This window comes from Marmota flaviventris, chromosome 6 (assembly GCF_047511675.1).
Source record: "Marmota flaviventris isolate mMarFla1 chromosome 6, mMarFla1.hap1, whole genome shotgun sequence".
Lineage (NCBI taxonomy): Eukaryota > Metazoa > Chordata > Mammalia > Rodentia > Sciuridae > Marmota > Marmota flaviventris.
Window position 1 is genome coordinate 149,599,917 of NC_092503.1, and position 22,770 is coordinate 149,622,686.

General features: G+C 53.3%; 1 protein-coding gene across 3 annotated transcripts in view; it reads left to right on the plus strand.

The window, feature by feature from the left end:
* Gmpr (guanosine monophosphate reductase) overlaps positions 1-22,046 on the plus strand; it is a 38,219-nt gene extending 16,173 nt beyond the window's left edge. The window contains exons 5-11 of one of the 3 annotated variants that reach the window (XM_027948204.3): positions 5,241-5,322; positions 7,710-7,816; positions 15,460-15,502; positions 15,624-15,719; positions 18,654-18,813; positions 18,933-19,011; positions 21,576-21,665. In XM_027948204.3, the coding sequence (XP_027804005.3) occupies positions 5,241-5,322; positions 7,710-7,816; positions 15,460-15,502; positions 15,624-15,719; positions 18,654-18,813; positions 18,933-18,984 (540 nt within the window). In that variant the 3' untranslated portion in view covers positions 18,985-19,011; positions 21,576-21,665. Of the gene's footprint in view, positions 1-5,240; positions 5,323-7,709; positions 7,817-15,459; positions 15,503-15,623; positions 15,720-18,653; positions 18,814-18,932; positions 19,012-21,575 lie in introns of all 3 variants that reach the window. The other 2 variants (XM_027948202.3, XM_027948203.3) reach the window with 2 other exon arrangements.
* The last annotated feature ends 724 nt before the right edge of the window (positions 22,047-22,770 follow it).

The window sequence follows — 22,770 nt, forward strand, 5'->3', positions numbered from 1 at the left end:
ACCTGGGATGGTCTCACTGCCCGGGTTTTTCTTGCCGTGCCCCTCAGGTGAGCCTTGCCAGAGGTGGGGACTTTTCAGCAGCATCTTTGGCAGAAAAGAGTCCCTGTGTAGGGGCTGGCTGTTGGGAGACTGTAGCAGTGTTAAGGCATGGGCCTGTGGCTTTCAGACAGGACAAAGAACCCCGTTTTCTTGGGTGCGTTCTAGGTACTGTGGGAAGCGGCAGTAACTGGATCAGGCACTTCTTTTGTATTTTCATTATTTGGGTTTGGGTTTGGTGGTGGTGCTGGGGATTGAACATGGGGCCTCACTCCTGCTAAGCTGGTGCTTCACCCCTGAGCCCCAGCCCAGCCCATGTCTATTTTAATACCACCTCTTAGAGTGGGCATGATGCCACTCACTTCTATTGATGTGAAACCTAGTCTCACAGAAGCCAGGGGTTCTGTGAAAGGTGGGCCTGGCTTTCAGGGCCAAGTGACCTGCGATCTTGCAGTTATGCCAGATCACAGCCAAACATGGAGGTACTGCTGTGGGCTCTGGGGAGGGCTTCAGTGCAGATGGCTTGTTGTGGCCTGGGAGACCTAAGGCCACTCCTGTTAGACCAGAGGCCGGCCCAGCCTCGGCATTTATACGCAGGAGCCTGGCTCAGTCAGCTGCCTTCTCTCTCCACCTATCATCATGAGACAGGGCTCAAGCCACATGCCCCACACCTCTACCCAGAGAGGGGGACACTTCCTTGCATGGACCCAGTGGCTTTGCCAGTCAGTGTGTTACAGCTGACAGCACCTCTCAGGCCGTGCTCCCTGGGTTTTCTGGGTTTGTTTTAATATATATATTTTTAGTTATAGATGGACACCATGCCTTTATTTTATTCATCTTTATGGGGTGCTGAGGATGGAACCCAGAGCCTCACACATGCAAGACAAGTGCTCCACCGCTGAGCACCAGGCCCAGCCCATGGGTTTTCTGTTTTCATTCTCTTTCTGGAACCCACTGAAAGCTACCAAGGGCCTCAGAGGTCCAGGGGGTGCGCGTCTCTGGGAAACACATAATCATCTCAGCTCTGTTTTCTCAAGGGTGGCGGTCACCTGGACTGCACAGGCAGCGAGAGCGGTGCTGTGCACAGGGTTGGGAGAGGGCCTGAGGCGGTCCTCACCCCCCTCACCTTGGGGGTGCCCTACTGCTACCTGTAGGCCCAATCCCCTCCCTTTTCTCATTCCCGTGGAAAGGACTTCTCTTGGCACAGGGCGAGCCAGTGCCCAGGGTGGACAATGATGAATTTGGGTGGTGGAAACTTCTGGAGATGAACAACGGCTGCGTTACAGTGTGAATGGATTTAATACTGGCCATATATTGAAAATGGTGAATGTGATCACAGATATCACTCACTCAAACCTCAAAAGTTGTGAGAAGAGTAACATACAGAAATCACTGTCACAGGGAGGGACTGACATTTACGGGGCATTGCTGGGTGCTGTGCTGAGAATCGGACAGGCTTCTTTGTGAACCTTGTAATAACCGCACGTGGGGACGCCGGGCCCCGTTTTATAGCAGGATCGACCGAGACTCAGAGTTGAAGGAACTTGCTCCAAACTACCCAGGAAAAGGGAGATCTGGTGTCCGACCCGGGGGTCTTTTTGGATTGTGTTTGCCATGGGTGGGGGTCTAAAGGGAAGCTGGAAAAATGGGAGCGAGCAGTTTTTGAGTTTTGTTTTTGCACCGAGGATTTTGGTCTCTTTGGGTCACTCGAACGAGATACCACGAACTGGTAGCTTATGGATGTCGTAAGTCTATTCCGCACAGTTCCGGAGGCCGATTTGTGCCTGGCAGGAGCCTGGTTGACAGGCGTGGTCTCGTCACTGTGTCTTCGTGTAGTGGAGGGGTGAGGACTCCTGGGCTCTCTTGTCTTGTATCTACCTGCATGGCTCCATCCCGGAAGGTCTTCCCCATAACCTGATGGCCCCCAAGGCCTTGCCTTCTAGCACCCCCACTTGGGGGGAGGGTTTCAACACGTGAAGTCTGGAGAGAGACAAACTCTCAGACCGCGGCAAGCCTTGTCACCCCGTGTCTTTCCCCTGGTCCTCACACATCTCTGACGCAGAGGAGTGGCTGCTCCATCCAGAGTGGGAGGGAGCCCGGGCACTGCCTGGCCTCCCCGGGCGAGGGGGACCTGGCAGAGCCCCTGTGCCTGCTGCGAGGAGCCCCACAGTGCATCTTCCGTCCTGGCTGCCAGGAGAGGAGCGGCCTGCCGTGCAGCTGCGGGCAGACCCCGGCACCCTGAGTGCTGACGGCCTGTGTCCGCCGTGCCAGGAAGTGTCCCTGCCAAGATAAGGCCAGCTCCTCAATCTCCCTGGCCAGCCCCTCCCCGCTCCGCTGCCTCACACCATGCCCAGACCAGAGGCCAGGGACGTCACCAGAGCCCAACTGCTGTGTCACCATTCTCATTTCTGCTCTGGTCTTGTCCTCTGTTCCCTGGTTTTGCTCTTCTTGATTTCAAATTTGAGTAGACGGCTTTGCCCGTCTGTCCGTACAACCCCCTGGTCCCCTCCTGGTCCCCGGTGTTCGACTGTTATGTTGTGGCTCACACTAGAGGCACTTCATGGTCACTTTGGGGTTTTCCACTTGGCCTCAGTGACTGTGTCCTGACCACAGAGCCACGTGGTGGCTGAGCAGAGGGGACGACACTGTGGAAGCTCTTGGTTACAGAACCAGGGCTGGCCTTCCTCACCTGGGTAAACTCACTGCCCTTACCTGGTGGGACCGGGTCCGTCTATTGTGAGCTGAGTTATTTTGTCTGAAGAAGGAAATAAAATGGTCTGCAGGTGGTACCCCAGGGGGGAAAACAAATCCACGTTGAAAACGCAATGGCGGCCGTTGGAGTTGCTTCCTGGAGGTGTTGTCCTAGTGAGTCACCCAGCGAGGAAGAACAGGAGCTGCACTCTTCTCAGACTCCTGAACACCAGAGTTCAGGCTTTTCCTTGTGCTACAGAAAACAGTTCAACCCCACCCCCAACTCCCCTTAAAAAAAAATATGTGCTTCTAGTATAAAATCCAGACAAGTTTAGAAGGAGAGAATTCATAGAATTCAGAATGTCTCTTCACCCAGGTGGTTGAGCACCTTGGTGTTTTGTTTTGTTTTTTTCATATACACGTACATCTAAAAAATATAAACAAAGTTGAGATCTTGCCTCCCCCTACACTATTTAAGCATTCCTCATGCCATCAAACTGTCTTTAAAAGCATCCCACGGGGCAGGGGTGTGACTCAGTGGGACAGCGCCTGCCTAGCATGAACAAGAGGCCCCGGATTGGATCTCCAGCTCTGTGCCCCAAAACAAAGAAGTCTCAACCATCACGTGAGTGGGCCACTAATTGTTGAACCGTTCCCATTTTGGGGACTGTATTTGCAGTTTTGCACTGTGACACATGATAGTCTTTACAGTTGAACCTCTGTCCTCATTGATGATTTCCTTGGGAGAGGATCTTAAAAGGAGAATTACTAGATCAAAAGATGTGTGCATCTTCCTGTTTCTTCTCTGTGGACAAATTGCTTTTAAGGAAAATTTGGACCCAAACAGACTTTCCTCCAGCAGATCTACTGATGCGTTGACTTGAGCATTCATGCTCACAACTGCCGAGGACCGACGTGAAAAGTAGGACCACGTCGGCATTTTCACTTTGATGATTAGCGGAGTTGAACATTTCCCCGGGTTTTGTTAGCCACTTTTTAAAAATTCCTATTAGTTCGTTCTCGTCCTTGGGTACTTGTGAGGTGTTAGCCTTTCTCCTCTTGTTATGTTGGGGACGGTGCCCCTTCGACGGGATAGTGTATTTTTCTCTGCCCGGTTGGTGTTGGTTGCTGGAGCTGTTGCATGTGTGCATTTCACTTCTACACGGGCAGCTTTTTGTTTTTTCTTTGACGTTTTGCAGGTACTCAAGGGTTCTTTGCAGCTGTCCTTCAACTCTGACCCCCTTCTAGTCCTCCTGTCACCCTCCGTTGTCAGCTGCTGTTTGTAGTTAAGTAGCTTTGTGCCCACCTCACCACCTTCTTCTAGCAACCTTTTCTAGGAAGTGCTAGTCACTTTGTCTAGGTTAAAAAATAAAATCCCCCCCCCCCCCGAGAATCAATTCAGTGAAGAGACCCTTCGGTGTCCGTGTGAGCAGAGGGGACAGGGATGCATTTTGTGAAATAGGCCTTTGTGCAGTCGTAAAAACTCAGCTGGGCATCTTGCCCAGGGTCCTGTGTGCCAGCTGAAGGATCCACAGGGCAAGGAGTTGTAATATAAAGGGCTATTTTTGTGCTCCCGGACTCCTGCAGCGAAAGAACTTGAACTGTTTCCAAACCAGATGCATCCTCCTGGTTGATAGATTCTGCTACTTCCTGGCTTGTGGGTTTATTCTGAGGGCCAAAGCTTCGTGCTCAGTAAACAGAGCACATGCCAATGCTATGTGATCCATAAGGACTGATCTGTCCTTCCATATCCAGAGGGGAACCCCAACCCTAGGGCAAGGACACTCAGGGAATTTCTCAACTATGAGAAGATGGGGAATTTTCCAGTCCTGGCTCTCTGGAGTTCATGGAGATTCTTCAGAGATTTGGCAAACTCTGAAGCATTGTCTCCCCTCCCCCCAGTCTCCCCACCTGGAACCCAGGACCTCATCCATGCAAGTCAAACTACTGAGCTTCAGTCCCAACTCTTTTTTTAAAGTTTATTTTGAGACAGGGTCTCACTCAGCTCAGGTTGGTCTCCGACTTGCGATCCTCCTGCCTCAGCCTCCAGAGTTGCTGGGATCATAGGCGTACACCTCTACACACGGCTTCTCTGAAGTATTCTAGGCACCACAATAAGAATTTCAGTCAGTTTGAATGTGTTTCGTGGCTTATTTTATGTGTTTGGAAGTTTTTGCTTTGTTTATTGCTGACGTGTTTAGAACATTCCTGACCCAGGCACCCTCCAGTCTCTTCTGGTTCTGAATGATCTAGTTCAGGCCCTCCTCCTGCATCAGTGATCCCTGGCCGCTTCTTCAGGAGTGGTTTCCAGGTAATGAAAGGAACCAAAGGAAGACCCTGGCTCCCCAGTTTCAGACTTAAACAGACTCAGGATCCGGGGCCAGTGTTTTCTTTTTCCTTTTGTCCCCCAGTGGCCTGGTGATCACGGGCCACCCCGTGCTCAGGTGTGGGGCTCCTCATTCACCTTCCCCCGGGAGTCCTCACTGTTGTGAGCTGTGTTCCTTCTGTCCCAGGCAGGGAACGTGGTGACAGGAGAGATGGTGGAGGAGCTCATTCTCTCGGGAGCAGATATCATTAAAGTGGGAGTTGGGCCAGGTAAGACCTTGAAGCCCCTGGAGGGTGTCTGTGGGGAGGAACGGGCCTGGGGCTTGGGGGCCCTGGGAATGACCAGATGGGAACACAGGAACAACTCACCCATGGGTTCAAAGCCCATCTCTTCTGGAAGCATCATTGAGCTTCCAGACAGAGCTCCTGAGAAGAGAGGTCCTTGAGTTCATTGTGACGCCTCCAGACGGCGTTGAGAGGAGCAGAGATGAAGTTGGAATATGGTGTCCTGGCTTCAGAGCATCCATGTGGAAGAGAAGATCGCAGAGTTCATTAACAAGCTGAGTGCTCTGAAGAGGAAGGGAGGACGGAGAGGACAGTTAATGGACAAGGATGGCTCATGAGTAGGAATGTTTGAACGTTGCAAATCGGCGTGTGGCTGTGAATCCACATTTGAACGTCACCTGTGACCAGGCACATGTCACGGTTGGCTCCTCACCTGGCAGCCGGCAGGCAAGATTTCGCCCATTTCCCCTTCAGGCCTTCTCTGCTAGGACCACCCGTTGGCATCTTGAACGGAGGAGAGAGGTGGAGGCCTTCGGTCCTTATGCTGGGTGGCGCCGTGGTTTCTTGGGTCCACTGGTGTCTGCCCTCCTGAGTGCCATACTGGAGGCTGAGTCCACTGCTGTGTTGGTGACGTCTTCCCTGTATGTCTGTATTAATCAGATGCTAACATTAGAGAGCAGGAGAGAAGACATACATTTTCATATTGGGACTACAAAAACAGCAAAGATGTTTAAAAGCACCTCCCACCCAAAAGACACCATGATAAAAGGAAGTGGACCATAAGCCAACGAGAGGAGTCTGTGGAGGGTACGGCTGGAGGCCAGGACCCCGGTGGGTTTTGACTTGGCCTGGTGCAGAGGGGAGTGTTCGAGGGACCAGGACATGGAGGAAAAGAGGAACAACAGCCCTGTGGACCCATAAAACACCCGGCCTTAGACCTCACAGGGAGGTCTTCAGTTTGACTATTCCAGTGTCTCAGAGTGTGGTTGCCGTCACGGGGGGCAGTCAACGCTCTGAGCAGGAGGAATGGTATCTCTGGTCTGCCATTATGCTGGCCCCAGAGCACCCCAGATGGACATCCAGGAGCAGCTGCCTGGGTGGCGGAGCAGTGGAGACGGGGACGTGGGTGACACACTCATTCCTGGCCTGTGCATCCTCTCAGTGGCTATTTATAGTGCCCTTATTATGTACCAGGCTCTCTTCTCAGCGTGGGATAGACGGCAGTGTGAATATCCACTGAGTTTACCACCCGGCAGAGGAAAAACAGATCCTCAACGCGCTTGCACAAATAATTATTTAAATGCTGCTGCTTGGAAGAAATCCTGCGGTGAACAAGTTCCCTGGGGCACTGACATTTAAGATGAAGCCTGAAGATGAGAAAGGCTTGCCTGGAGAGGGGGTGGTGCGGAGGGGGGTGTATAGAGAACAGCGGGTACAGAGAATCCCTAAGGGGGGGAGAAACTTGCCCCCTCCGTCAGAGGGACTGAGTCTGGGGTAAGTAGCAGCTAGAGATGAGGTGAGCCAGGAGGGTCGCAGGTGGATCTTGATCTAGCTGATCTGGGTACAGCGTGAAGGGGTGCTCACTTGTTGGGAGGGACATAGGGAAAGGACACCTGTTTCCCAGACCTGACAGAGATCACAGCCTGGACGGGGCTCGATGGTAGGAGAGGTGGGGGAGGAAGGTGGGCAGCAGAGCTGATGTAGGCACCAGACGGAAGCTGACTTAGGGTGGAGGCTGGTTGGGGACTCGGGGCAGTGCAGCTCAGGTGGGAGGTGGACGGCGAGATGGCAAGGGGTCTCATGGAGGCAGAGCTGAGGAGGAGTGAGGGGTACCACTGTCCTGGCCCCCCTTCCTCAGGGGTCCCCTGCAGGTCAGATCCAGGCCAAGCCATTTTTTCCTTGTGCCATCTGACCCAGGTCCCAACCTGCAAGGCGTGTGCTTTTATGTTTCTGTCACAGGTGCGCAGGGACTTCTGAGGCTTGGGGAGGTTAGGAGATTGACAGAGGTTTGGGGTTCAGGGTGCAGAGGCTGTGGGAGGACTCTGGGAAGTCCTTTGAGACAGGAAGGGGTAGGAGGGGGAGTGGACTGGGGGAGGTCGGTGCTCAGCCACACAGGGGAGATCGAGGGGAGGGCGACATCCTGGACATCGGTGGTGACAGTGACAAGGGCCACAGGGCCTGCATGGGCAGGTGGGGTGGTGCATGGCCACCTCTGTTGCACTGGTCAGTCAGCCCCTCCCTCCCAAGCATGCACCCCCTGCAGAGGACAGTCCACCGGTCACTGGGGCAGGGCAGCGGGAAGGTGAGGGGGCGCGTTTCGTTCATGTGCTCTCACGTGTAACGTCTCCTTGGGGTCCCCCCTTCCTCCGCAGGTTCCGTGTGCACCACCCGCACCAAGACCGGGGTGGGCTACCCGCAGCTGAGTGCAGTGATCGAGTGTGCGGACTCCGCCCACGGCCTCAAGGGGCACATCATCTCTGTGAGTCTCTGGCGAGGCTGGGGTTGGGGCTGAAGCCTGTTGGGACTGCAGGGAGGACCCTGACCCTGACCCTGAGGGAGCTGGCTGCCTTACGGGCCCTGTGGTTACATGAGTGACGTTCAGCAGAGACAGGCCTGGCTGCCCGCGTATTCTGCAGTGGCCACCAGCCTGCAGTCACTAAGGAGGTGGCGGGGGGGGGGGGGTGAGATGGGGATCTGCAGGCAGCCTGGAGGACGCAGGGGCGTGTGGTCCTTTGCTAGGGACGTTTTTTAACAAAGTGTCACAGACTCAAACAATGACATTTCATGTCTCCCAGTTCTAGAGGCCAGAAGTTCCCCAGATCAAGGTGTGGACTGAGCACTCAAAGCTCGGTCCTCATCCCGGATGCCCATTTAGTAATGAGGATGCAGTTTTGAGGAAGAGGAAAAAGAAGATTTGTTGCTTTGCAGCAAAGGAGAACCACAGGGTTCTGCTGTCCCAGAGGCTGTGCTTCTGCCCATCAGGGAGAACAGAGGGGCTGGGGATTGAACCCAGGGCCACTCGACCACTGAGCCACCTCCCCAGCCCTGTTTTGTACTTTATTTAGAGACAGGGTCTCACTGAGTTGCTTAGGGCCTTGCTTTTGCTGAGGTTGGCTTTGAACTCAGGATCCTCCTGCCTCAGACTCCCGAGCTGCTGGGAGCTGCTGGGATTCCAGGTGTGCACCTCTCTGAGTGCTTCATACCAGCTGTTCCCTGGTTGTGATTCACTTGTTAATTTGATCTTCTGGTGCCACCCCTGAAGTCTGCCTTACTGGATTCCTGTGGTGGCGGGTGCTCCAAGAGGATGGCTCTGCCTAGGTTGGGAATAAGATAATCCTGTTCTGCCCCCAGGTTAGGGAGGGGGGATAGAAAGCAGAAAAATGGGCCTGAGTGCAGAGCAGCATGGCTGTATTCAAGGCGCCAGGTGGACCACTGTTGACTGTCACTCCACGTCCTTGGCTATCCTTGGCTTCTGGCAGCCCAGCTCCGGTGTCCATGTGGCCTTTTCCCTGGGTGCCTCTGCCCATTCCTTCTTCTTATCAGGAGACTGATCCTTTTGGCCTAGGGACCACCCTGCTCCAAGATGACCTTGACTTCACTAACTGCTCTTCAGTGACCGGGTTCCCAAATAAGGTCACATTCTAGGGGTTAGGATGGCAACGTGACTCTTGAAGGGGACGCAGTTTGACTCCCAACAGGCTACAGCATGCATGGTGTGGGCTTCCGAGAGTGCGTGGTAGGAAGTGCCGAGGGCAGGCTTCAGATGAAGGGGAGGGGAGGGCACTGAGGAGTGTAGGGACTGACTGAAAGACCTCAAAGTCACTCCATCAGAGGAGGGAGCTGGAAGTGGGCAGGACAGGGGGGCAGGAGATGAGCTTCAGGGCCGCTGTGAATGCTGTGGCCTGTTAAGGATTGGGACTTCTCCCAAGGGCGCTGGGGAGCTATTGAAGAGGTCTGAGCAGGAGAGTGCCCAGTGGATCCATGTGTCTTGCAGAAACATCCAACGGGTTGCCTGGGAAGGATGGGAAAGGAACAAGCCGAGAAGAAGGGACAGTGTGCTTCAGGCAGGATTTGATGTGCCTTCCACTAGGGTGGTAGTGGGGCTTGGGAGCCCTCCGCAGAACCAAGGGATGTTCAGGGGAGAATTAAATAAGCCTTGGCAATGGAGCAGCCGCTTGGCAGCTGGTAGAGGAGGGGCCAGCTGCTCCTCAGGATAAGTACTGACGATTACACACACCTGAGTACACAAGGGAAGTGGTTGGGGTTGGTCTAGGGTTCACTTTGGAATGTAGGTTTCAAAGTGCTCAAGGGGCGTCAGGGAGGAGATCCATTAAGGGTTGGGTTCATGGTTGGAGACCCCATCTCAGCTGATCAGAGCCAATAGCTCCTACATCGCGGGAGCCCCGGAAGTGGAAGCATGTGGGAGTGAGAGGTGAAGCCCAAGGTTGCCCTCAGGAGCCTGGGCAGGGACTGAGGAGCAGACCCAGACCAGTGAGGTTGGACCACAGAGCCCCGGGGAGGGTGCCTCCGCAGGATGCTGCCAGTGGCCCCCCTGGGACAGGCGAGAGCAGACTTCAGTGCACATGTGGGAAGGAGGGAGTTGGGGACAGGCATGCAGTATTCCATCAGAAGCTTCTGGAGGGATGGTGCCCCTAAAGGTGGCTAAGGAATAAGTGTGATTTACAGCCTGCCTTTGACTCTCGGGTACCTCGTCCACCTTCACAAGTGACGACCATTCAGCCCCCTGCAGGTAGTTTTGTGAGATGAGATGCTCGGAGCAGGCCAGGGTGTGAGGTCTGGTGGGTGCCGACAGAGCTGTGGCTTTCACTCTTCAGGTGTTTGGCGTGTACTCAGGTGTGCGTGATCGTCTCTTGCTGTCTGTGGGGATTGGTCTCACCCCTGTGGAAGCCACAGCCCATGGATGCCCAAGTCCCTGTGTCGAATTGTGTAGTATTTGCATATAACCTTCACACACCCCACCATAGGCTATCAACCACCTCTGGATGACTGTAGTACCTGGTACAGGTAAATACAATATGAATAGTTGTATTGTTTAGGAACTAATGCCAAAAAAAGTCTGCACATTCAGTACAGATGCAGTTTTTTAAAAATATTTTTCATCTGGGTTTGGTGAAATCCAACAGTATGGAACTCACAGATATGGAAGGCAGGCTGTATATGTTATGTGCCTGTGCATACACATACATATCTTATAGATTGGAAGTGTGGTCTGTTTTTGGTGTTTCTATTACAGTGCTGACTTATGTCGAGTAAATTAAACCTTCAGACCTTTCACTTCTACTGTTGCAAGGCCAACCTCCCACATTAAATCATGGATAAGTGATTTTTTTCTTTTATTATTTATTTTACAGTAGAATGCATTTTTGACATATAGTACACAAACGGAGTACCACTTCTTATTCCTCTGGCTATACATGGTTCAGAGTTACTCCAGTAGTGTAATCATACATGTATGTAGGGTAATAATAATGTCTGTCTCTTTCTACTGTCTTTCCCATCCCCAGAACCCCACCCCCCCTCACTCCCCTCTACACAAACCAAAGTTCCTTCATTCTTCCCTTATCAGCTCACCCCATTATGGATCAGCATCCACTTATCAGAGAAAAAATTCAGCTTTTGTTTTTTTGAGGATTGGCTTATTTCACTTTGCATGATATTCTCTAGTCCCATCAATTTACCTGCAAATGCCATAATTTCATTCTTCTTTAAGGCTAACTAATACTCCATTGTGTATATGCACCACAGTTTCTTTGTCCATTCATCTGTTGAAGGGCACCTAGGTTGGTTCCACAGTTTAACTATTGTGAATTGAGCTGCTATGAACATTGATGTGGCTGCATTACTGTAGTATGCTGATTTTAGGTCCTTTGACTGTAGACCGAGGAGTGGGATAGCTGGGTCAAATGGTGGATCCATTCCAAGTTTTCTGAGGTATCTCCAAACTGCTTTCCATAGTGGTTGCCCCAATTTGCAGTCCCATGATAGGTGATTTTTTAAAAATGAGAAATTATGTGGTCATCTCTGTGGAAGGCTACCTCATTGATTTTGTCTTAGTCTCAGTGCTTGCTGAGGTCTAGGTCTGGCTTTTCATCCTGGTCTCAAGGTGGTATTACTCTGTCAGAACCCCTCTGTGCTTGGGTCTCATTTGAGACTTATCACAGCTCATGAACCCTGCCGGCCCCGCCTCATACCACGTGACTCTCAGCTAAGATGCACGCTAGGATCCAGGCCCTGGGCTCTCAGTGTAGTGTGGGTTGCCTGGGCTCCTTCTACTTCCTCATCCAGTTTCTTCATCTCTCCACCCATTCATCCAGTGAGTATTTATTGAGCACCTACTGGGTGCTAGAAACTAGAATAAATGACCAACATTTTATTGGTGAATACAGAGTTCTAAGGCTTTCCACTCATATTTTTCCCCAGGGAAGATATAGAACTCATTTATTGAACATCTGGTGTGGAAAAGATTGATGTAGACCCCAAGTCTACATCTGCTGAGTCAGGGCACTTGTCATGGAAGCCACCAAGCAGCACTCCCATGCTCCAGTCTGCCAGTGGGTCTCAGATGCTTGCTTCAGTGTCATCTGGGGCTGGCTGCATGAAGACCACCAGAGAACTTTTATAAGGACGTCGCCGGACCCCATCCCAGAGAATTAGGCTCTTTAGTCTTGGACCCCAGAGCCTCATGTGTTGTGAGTTGCAAGTCCCTATTATGTAATCATGCTCACCTTCAAGAGTCTTAATCAGAACCTGGGCCCCATGTCATGTATTCCTCGAATGACCACCATTTCCAAGAGTGGAAGTCCAGTGGATGAAGTCTGACGCTGAGCTTCTTCTGAGACACCACGATTAATGTCTTTCCGGAAACTTCAGGCTTGCTCAGTTCACAGGACAGCTTGAGCAGGTTGGGGTGGGGAGTCCTGCAGGCTCTGTGGGTACCCCAGCCGACTCCCGTGGAAATCACTTGAGCTTCTCTGCACAGCATGACCTAGTGGGTAACTTGCTTCAGTTCTGAGTGTGATGCCCAGACCAGCAGCGTTGGCATCAACTAACGGCTCGTCAGATTTCTTGGGTCCCCCTCTAGGCCTGACCTACTGAGTCAGGCAGTGAGGCCCAAGCATCTGTGTGAACAAGCCCTCTGGGTCATTCTGGTGTGTCCTGAGGTTTGGCTTACTTAGGGGAAACTTGGCCTTGCTGGCCGGATTCTAGGGCCAGCTTTCATGTGCTGATGTCAGTAGGGGGCGCTGATGGCCCAGGCCTGCGGGCCTCCTGCAGTGGGACGGTGACCCTTAGGAGCCTACCTGAGTGCTTCCAAGGTATTCATTTTTCCAGAATTGGTGGGAGAGTTCCTCGATGGGGTTAGGAGTGCAGTTTGTAGCCAGAAGACCAGGAGTGGACCCGGCACTGGCTCCCAGTTGCCACCAGCTGCACACAACCAGGCTCACAGCAGCTGCTGCTCCCACCTGCCTGCTATCACGCAGCCTCGCAGGATGGCTTCTCCCATTTGCCAAGAGTCTGGAACCTGCAGCGAACCCAGCAGATGTTTGGATCCTGTCACTGTGTCCAGTGTCCTTCCAGCTGTCTCCTTTCACACATTCATTGCTGAAAGAGCACATCTGTGCTGTTGCAGTTCCCAGGAAGCCCCACCAGAGGGGGCCAACAGGTGGGGCTGGAGCTGGGTTTCTATTTACTATGGCCGGCGTAGGCTTCAGGGGCCAGAGTGTGGGAAAATTCAAGACACGCCCATGCAGGCAAAGATTCAGGAATGAACAGTTCATTTCTTCTTGTCACACTGTGATTTAGAAAGACCTACTCAACGTCATTAAATCCTTTTTTAAGGCCTTGAAAAGTCCCCCCCAACATGCTCAATCTAGGAAAAGCTAGAAATGTAAATAAACGTTAAAAAATAAGGATCAGAACCCACCCCCCCAAAAAAAAAAAATATCAGAAATGCGGTCATAAGACAGCTGCTGGTTCTAATCTTATGTTTCCATTTTTATAGCTATGTGGCCTTAGGAAAGTCACTCAGTCTTTCTGAGTCTCATATTTGCCCTCACTTAGAAAATGCAGACTTCAGTTTCTGGGGATTGAACCCAGAAGTGCTGAACCACTGAGCCACATCCCCAGCCCGTCCTTCCTTCCTTCCTTCCTTTTTTTTTTTTTATATATATTTTGTGACAGAGTCTCACTAAGTTGCTTTAGAGCCTTGCTCAGTTGCTGAGTCTGGTCTTGAATTTGCAATCTTCCTGCCTCAGCCTCCCCAGCTGCTAGGATTATAGACACGCTCCACCATACCCAGCTTGCTCCCCCTTTTTAAAAACTCTCCAGCAGTTGCACCTCTGTGAAGGTAAATGTGTGTCTTAGATTTCAGAGGGTGCCCTTGCTGCCCCATTCCCTGGGAACATGAAAGGATGCTTTGCTTGGCAGAGGGGCACAGACTGCTTTGTCTTAAGGCTTCATGTCAAGATGGATTGCATGTGATTAACTGCAGACTGGCTCATTTGGGGGCATCTTATAGACGCATACACATAATGGGGGCAGGTGACGCCATAACCGGTTTCCTCTCTGTGGCACAGTATGCAGCCGAGTTGACTGTAGTCTTCTTGGCTCATCCTGGGAAGAGGGGCTGGTTTTTATGCTCCCAGTAATGCAGGACATCTGCATCAGGCCTCATCACTGACCACAGCTGGGGGTTTTCAGGAGCCCCAAGAGATACCCTGTTTCCGAGTCAGAATTTCCGAGACCTATTCTAATGGGAGCATGAGTTTATTTTGTTCATTTGAGGCTATGGTTTGAAACCAGGTGGGGCAGAGCTGGTTTTGAGAAAGCTCTAGAAAGTGAACTGACGGATGAATGGCAGGCAGGTTAAGGTTGTGCCTGTGGCCCTGGAAGCGGTGACAGGTGTCTGGAACCACAGCCCCTGCCTCCCAGGGAGGGCTGGGGCCGGACACCTTGAGTGCAGAGACTGCCTCTGAACTGGTGGTGCCTCTGTGCCCTGTGGCCCTCTGGGGTCAGGGAGGCTACACAGGGAAAAGAGTTGAGGGAAGAGTTGGTGGCACCCTCACACCTCCCTCCCATCAGGTCAGGACTGTGGGGCAGTGACACATGGAGTCGCACTCCAGCTCTCTGAGTGGCAGGCCTAATAAGCCATAGCAGAGCCAGAGTCCCCGAGGCCTGTGTCCTCAGAGCCAGATGCTCCTTGCAAAGTGGTCCATCCCAGTTCTTCATTGATCCTGGTGCCACACTCCTGCAGATTGTCACCCAGGGCAGCACCAAGTGGCCTGTGCTCTGTGTTCTTGGGAGCAGGTGGCCCCTCAGGGGCCTCGGTGTTTCTCCTAGCCCACCCTGACTTTGGACTGTGTCACTGGTGTGCTGTTTCTCCCCTCCTGCCTGGCTGGCTGCCGCTCCAGGGTACTGCTGTCCCCCTTCTCCTCCCCAGACTCACCCAGGCCACACCGGGAGGAGCAGGCAGCAGCCTGGGCCTTTGGGGTCTTCTTTGTTTGTAAGGAAACACAGTGAGCTCTGCTGCATGCTGGGGATTTTGTACCATGTGGTTGGGCTGGAGACAACCCCCAGAGCCCAAGGTAACCGTGTCCCTCTGGGACTAACCAGCCCCACACCTGTGCTCTGTTCGGGCAGAGTGGGTGTGGAGAGTGGATGTTGAATTTTCAGGTAACTGGGATTGGTACCGGAAGGACATGAGAGGCATGAGGTGGCTGCCGAGATAAAGGAACTAACTCCATGTTCTTTCCATAGCTCTTAAAATAATGCAGTCCTTGAACTAAGTAAATCTCGCCTCACACCAGGCACGGAGAGAACAGTGGCTCCTGACGGACAGTGATGGGGGCTGAAGGGGTGGCTGGGGTGCTACCTAAAGGGCTAGCCAGGGGCACCTGAGCCTGGGGGGGGGGAACGCATGGGTATTTGGCAGCTGGGGGAATGGGAGATGTGATTTTTTGGGGAGTCAGCTAGGCCAGAAAGCAACAGTTTGAGTTGTTGGTCCAGGTGCCTGGCTGAGCCCGGGGGTGTGAGCTCCTCATCATCCCGGGGAGGGGCCAGCTCCCACTGATACTCATGTCCTCTCCTGTTCTTTCCTCTGTGAAGGACGGAGGCTGCACCTGTCCAGGAGACGTCGCCAAAGCCTTTGGTAAGGATGGCCTGGTGGGGAGGAGGGAGGTGCTCCGTGCGGCAGGGGGGAACTGGGATGAGGAGGCCGAGGGGAAGTTCTGTGCCTGCCAGTGTTTCCGCTCCCTGCGTTCCTTTCCCAGTTGGCCTAAGTCCTGGCCCGGGTCTGGTTCTGGTCTGTGGCAGAGGAAGCCAGGTGCTCAGGAAATGCATCTGCAGTGACGTTCTGCAAGCCAGGAGTGAGTGACGCCTTGGGCTCTTGATTGAGAATACTCTGGGAACCTGGGCTCTTTTTCTTTTCTGTGGCGCTGAGGATGGAACCCACGTCAGGCACGCGCTCTACCACTGACCACACTCCAAGCCCCAGGCGTGCTCTCTTCACTCCACCTGAACTCCCTGGGAAGGGACAGTCCCAAGTGCACCTTCTCCCTGGAGGCCAAAGCGTCTGCTCCCCGCTAGGGGGCAGCAGTGTCCATTGCAATTGAAGGGATGATGCTGCAGGGCTCTGGCTGTGTCCTGGGTTTTTCCTGAGAAAGCTCTAAGAGGTTGAGCACCCTGAAAGGCAGTGAAACAGGGCCGCGGAGCCCTGTGCTGATGCTGACTACTTAATCTGTGCCAAATGCATTCAGAAGTCAGAGCTGACTGCACAGAGGGGTGGCTCCAACTCAAGTGGGAGCTGTGGGTACCAGCAGGAGGCAGAAGCAGGGCTCCCACACGGCCACTCCTTTCTGATGACAGCCCCCCCAAAATATATGTGTGTGTGTGTAAATCAGGAAAGGTCTTAGGAATTTGTTTTTTGGGCTACCTGGGATTGAACCCAGGATGTTTAACCACTGAGCCACATCTCCAACCTTTTTTAGAGACGGAGTCTGAGTTGTTCAGGGCCTCACTAAGTTGCTGAGGCTGGGTTGAACTTGCAGTCCTCCTGCTTCCGCCTCCCAAGCAGCTGGGATTACAGGTGTGCCCCACGGCACCTGGCTCTGTTTTGTTTTTTAAACAAAAACCCTACTAGCTTGTGACAACAAAGCAGGGTTTGTGGTCTTCATAGCAATTTTGTAGCAACCCAAAGAATGTCACAAAAGTAGAACTTAGTCCCTTTCTCATCACAGCTCTCAGCTGCAGGAGGACTATATAGAGCCCCGACCTCCTCCAGCAGCCGGCATATGGCCCCGAGGTGAATGACCAGGGCAGGGCAGACTGGGCCCTTCACCGACTATGGCCCCCAGGCCTTGCTGTAAGGATCACCAGCCAAGGACATTCTTAGTACCGATGGGCGTTCCATCTCGGGCTCCCTTCGCAGCCCGCCATGTGCTCTCTGCAGAGCCCGAGCTGCACAGACCTCGAGGTGACTGTTGGTCACAAAGGTGCCTTGTAGATACCAGCCCCAGCCCTTCGCCTCGCCCTCTGCTCAGTTCCTTCCCATGTCTTTCCCTCCCCCTTCCTTCCAGGAGCGTGGCTGCCTGTGCAGAAACTGTGTAGCCCGTGGAACTCCAGGGCCTCGCTGGGAACATGCTGGGTGGGAAAAGCTATCAGGGTTTAGAAAATAACTGGGGCCTGCTTCGAGCAGGGCTTCAAGTGGGTCTGCTGTGTTCCTTCCGTAGACTCCTGGGGTGAAGCCATCACGAGGTCTGGCCATACCCGTTACCCTCTGTCCTGTTGAAATCCTGGCAGGACTGGGGAGCCGGCCTTGGGGTTGGGGCCCTGGGGAGATCTGCACAACCACCTGCTGTGTAGACCATGTGTGTCTTGCTGGCTGAGTGCCAGGCCTAGGGCCAGCCCTGAGAGCAGGCCATTCTGTAATAATGCCAAGTGGGACTGAAACCATGCACCCTCCAGGGTCCTCTTAAATGACTCGATGGAAGATGGCAGGGCCACTTTTCAGGCTTGCTTTCTTTTCTCCTGCTGAGGGTTTTGCTTCCTTCTTCTTATTTAATACATCTGTACCCTGCTGTTGTCGTGTCCTGTTCTCAATGCGAACCTCAGTAGGACTTACTCCCAGGAGAAGTTGTACAGTTTACTATTTTAGTCCATTTCCTGTTACTGTAACAAAATACCCAAGGCTGAGTAGTTTATAAGGATAGGAGTTTATTTGGCTCATGGTTCCGGAGGCCTGGATGTCCAAGAATGTGCTTCTTGCTTTACAGGGAGCACCTTCTTGGTAATAGCAAGGGACATCACATGGTGAGAGCAAGTAAGCTGCTAGCTCAGGCCTCTCTTCTTGTAAAGCCATAGATATCATAAAGGGGACCCACCCTCATGACCTCATGTAATCCTAATGCCCTCCCTAAAGGTCCCACCTCTGAATACCTCAACAGATGAAATTGGAGCTTGTTGCCAACACATGAACTTTCGGGGGACACTGTCAAGCCCTGGCACTGAACATTTAATGAAGGGTCCTTTGCATAGTCACCCAGGAACAGGATGAGGAATGGAACTATTTTTATATCTTCCATGTGGTTCATTCTAACTTGTATTTTCTTGATAGCTAGTCATTTTGTGTCTCCCCTGTGCCACACACTGGGGTAAACAGAGCCAACCTCAATAGCTCCGTCTCCTCTGTGGCTGCCCCGGAAATTTCATGTCATTTGGTGACGCATGTGGCATATTATCAACTCGAAGGCTAATGCTCATCCAATAGAGGGACAGGTAGAGTTTTACGGACTCATGCAGGGGGTTTCTCTCCTCTATGCCCAGTCTTCAGTGGAGAGGTACAATCTGCTTTGAGGGCCGCTCCCCATCTCTAAGCACAGAAAACTTCAGGACACCAGGTGCCTGTTGGGGTCATTGTAGAGGAGTTACCTTATTGAGATTAGATGACATGCTTTCTAAGATGGTGCATGATTCTTGATGTCTATTTGCATCTAAGAGAACACCTTCTCTGTTTGGAAGGTGTCAGTCATTAATAACCATCAGTCATGTTCCAGTACATTGGCTACAAACCTTCTGCAGGCTCCGTTTGTTTCTCCCAGTGTCTGTGCCCCCGCAGGGCAGCAGGGGAGGTGGGGAGAAGGTGCACTGGGGAGGAACTTGGACCTCTCTAGAGTCAGGGCTGGGGCCGTAGCTCAGTGGCAGAGCGCTTGGTGAGCATGTGGCCAGTGCTAGGGGGCAGCCGGCTCTTTGCAGAGTTCACCCTCTCTGACCCCCCCCCCTTTCTTCCCCACCTCTGCGTGTAGGAGCTGGAGCAGATTTTGTCATGCTGGGAGGGATGTTCTCTGGCCACACCGAGTGTGCAGGGGAAGTGATCGAGAGGAACGGGCAGAAACTCAAGCTCTTCTACGGGATGAGTTCCGAGACGGCCATGAAGAAGCACGCGGGGGGCGTCGCCGAATACAGGTGGGTCCAGCCCTGGCGCCTCTGGCCAGGCCTCCTGCCTCGCCTCCTGGCCAGCAGATCTGTGTGGGGGGACTCTGGGCAGGGCCTAGAAGGCACCTCTAGCATTTATTTTTTTACAGAGCCCCAACTCCTATCCAGCTGGCATTTGCAGTGCAGAACAGAAGCACCTGAGGCCAGGCTGGATTTTGGGGGGCAAGGGTGAGCAGGGAGCAGCCTGGAGGGGAGGCTGCCTTGGCTTTCCAACAGTGCCTTCACTGTGCTGCTCGCGGCCATCGCTGCCGAGACCGGTTGAGGCTGCAGGAATGGGGCTGGCAGATCTCTGGCTGCCGGGGAGACGGGTGGGGGCCAGGCCGCACCTGAAGAATGCCACCACACTCAGCAGCTCTTGGGCGGGCACAGGCCCTTTGGCTGTGTCACCAGGCAGCCAGCTTGCTCTTGTCTGCTGATATTTTTAAACCCAGGACCCCCAAGGCCCCCTGGCCTTTCATCTCGCTTCCTTCTTAACTGTGCGTTAAGACCCCAACTGCCCAATAGACTGCCTCACCCTCCCACCTGACCCAGCCAGAGCCAGTGACAAGTGACGGGCCAGTGGTCTCGAGGCCTGGGGAGGCATCAGCTGCGAACAGGCGGACGGCCTTTCTCCAGGAAGCCCAGGCTTCGTTCCCTGCGGCCCATGTGGTGGGCAGGAGATTCAGATGCGTCCTGTAAGGTTCCGCCCAACTAGAGGTGGAACTGCGGAACTCCTCCAGGTTCTGGGGCCTGTTCTACCAGAGTTCTGTTCTTTGTAGGGTTCTGGTGGACTGACTTCAATCTCCTCCTCCCAAGCATTTTCCTCTTACGGGGCTGGGGACTCTGTTAGTAGGGGAAGGCAGGTGGGCCAAGAGGAGGAACAGGGGCCCCTAGCTTCTCATGGGAGCTGGGGGAGGAGGTGGCACAGTTGGGTCTCAGTGTGAACCTGGCCCTGCAGCCAAGAAGCTTACTGCTCAACCAGCAGCTGTGGCCACCAGCCTAGGCCTGTGCGGTGTCTGCCCTTTGCCCACATGAAGTGCAGCCGTGTGGCTGAGCAGTTGCAGCTGTTTTGGGGCCCCAGACACGCCATACGCCGTGGATAGGGAAGGCTAGCATTGGCTATGTGCAAGCCCAGGAGCCAGGAGAAAAACCTCCGCTTGGAATTTCAGCAGGGAGCACACATCACAGAAACACCAGGAAGAAGAGTGAAATCTTTGACAAGAAAGAAGGTGCTGAAGGAATTAAATCTTACCCCACAGGAAGCCTGAGTTCTGTAGTTGAACCTGCCTCCGTCCCTTTGCAGTCTGGGGACCACAATCTTGTCACGGAGTGATTCTGACTTTGATGTCGTATTTGATTATAGCACTGCTGTTAATGGACGCTTTGCTGTTCTTTCCCAGTTATTAACCATCCCATCCTCACACTGTCCCCAGGAGGCAGGGCACCTTCATTTTATAGATGAGCAGACCCCAGCATCAACCATGAATGACTTGTAAAATGTGACATTACCAGTTAGTATAGAGGCAGGAACGAGAATCTGAATAATTTCCAGCCAATTCTGAAAGGTCCGGGAAGTGTCTGAAGACAGGGGCAATCACTGCAGGGACGGGATTGCTGAGACCTGAACCACCCTCCTAGATCACGTGGGCTATCAGACTGGAGCTGTGGCATGGGTGACTCTGGTTTCCTGGTTTGGTGACCTAGGCCAGTCCCTAGGCCCGCCCTTCATCCAGCCCATGGTTTCGGTAGCTGGGTGTCACCCCAGGAGAGTCTGGCACGTTCGGCCAATAATCAAATATCCTTTGGAAATTCTGCATAACAAGTTTCTGATCAAGACATGCTGTTTCTCCAGGGAGAATATTTCTTCCATAATAACCACCATGGAAAGTTCTAGAATGCAGGTTAGAATCTGCCTGGCCTCAGAGGAGGGCCAGAGAAGGAGTGAGACTTCCTTCTCAAGATGCCCCTGCAAGGGTGGTGGACTGTTGTCACCATTCTGACTTGTGAAATCAAGCTGAGTTAGGTGGTGACCTCAGGAAGGCAGGGACAAGGGTTCTGGGACAGTTAGGTGTTGCTCACTGCTGGTGCCACTTGCCAGACTTGCTTCTGAATACTCCTCTGAAAACGTCAGCTGTGGGGGCCAAAGCTCTGAAGCCACCTCACTAGGCTGGTTCTTAGCTGGGACCCGCTGTGCCCTGGCAGTAGGTGTGCTGACTTGTAAGAGCACAGGGAGCTGAGCTGGTGGCTGGCTGCCCTGGAGACGGGCTGTCAGGCTGGGCTCTGGCATGGGTGGGGCTTTCCATGTGACCTAGGAGGGCCTGCCTTGTCCGTCTCCATCTCCTCTTCCTGGCTGTCCAACCATAGAGTTGGTGCTTGGTAGAGCAAAGCCCTGGGTTGGTGCAGGAGGCTGTTCCAAGAGGTAACCCGCCAGGTCTTTCCCCCGTGGGCATGTGGGCACTTGGTCATTTGGAAGCTGGTGCATATGGAGAGGTGGTGTTGGTTTCTGTGGGGCAGAGTGCAGGCTGCTGAGAACATCGCCAGGTGGAACCGGGGAGTCTGCAGTGCCAAGTGATGTCAACCAAGACTTCTTCCTGGTGCCCTTGTGGGGGAGGGCTGCATCCCCCTGGCAGTGCCATCCTGGTCTGCTTGGCAGTGATGCAGTGGGGGGCGGGGAGGGCTGCTGAAAGTGCTGCAGCTGGGAACAGTTCTGCATGGGCTTTCCAGGAAAAAGAAACGTCTCCTTTCTCTTCCAGAGCCTCTGAAGGCAAGACGGTGGAAGTGCCTTACAAAGGGGGTGTGGAAAACACTATTCTGGATATTCTTGGGGGACTGAGGTCGACCTGCACCTACGTGGGGGCCGCCAAACTCAAAGAGCTCAGCAGGAGAGCGACGTTCATCCGGGTGACCCAACAGCACAACACCGTGTTCGGTTAATGCAGAGATGGAGTGACATCCCACTGGAAAGGAAGCCCCCGTGCCACCTGCTTCTCCCACCTCTCCCGGCTTCTGGCTGCTCCGAATGGTGGTGTGCTGCGTCCTTCCTCCCCCTCCTGCCTGGAGGCTTTGGGGCTCTCCCTCATGCCTTGGGGCCCAGAAGCAGGGCACCGCTGGGCCAGCAGTCAGATCCCAGCTGCCCAGGGCGCACAGCCTTATTGTTCAATCCAATAACTTGCACCTTTTTTGGAAAAAAAAAATCATTTTAATACAATGCTGTTGAGACTTGATTGAGTGCTGGGGTTTGCATTTGCAGGAGCCACACGGGGGTCCTTGGAGATTTGGGGGCTGCCTACCCAGCCTAGTGAGTGGCACGCTTGGCTATGCCCATACCAGGTACCTTGGGAGGGCTGGGCAGAGCAGAGCTGGAGTCAGAGTAACCAGTACCCCACTCTCCAGCTCTTGGCTGCTGGAGAAGAACGTGAGGTCTGGTCCCCTGCCGGGGCTCACGGGCTTGGCGGTGTCTCGACACCTCCTTCATACTGGCCTTCCAAGGGGCATCTCTGGCTACCTGTTGGAGCTGCTGCCTGGCAGCTGGCCTGAACAGAGGTTTCTTCTTCCTTTTCTCCATCCTTTTTCCTCCCCATCTCAGTCCCAACTTGTCAGGCTGGACCTTCTCAAAGAGGTTATAAATTACTCTGCACATAACCTTTAACATCTGGTCCAGCTTCAAAGAGATGAGCGGGTGGAGTCTTGTTGGAAGAGCAACTGGCTCAGTAGCATCCTCAAAGGCATTGTTCTAAGATGAGAGACTGAGCCCTTCCCTTGCCGTAGCAATTAATACCCAAGGAGGAAGGACCACGTGGTTCTGCCATAGAGGGTTTGGCTGGCTGGTGACAGGGGTCTTGTCTGGACAGAAGGGCCCAGGGGCTCCTGAGGATCGGCAGTTTATACACTCCAGGATGTGACACTTGCTTGTGTTAATGAGGCAGGAGCAGAGTTTCTTTGAAAAGG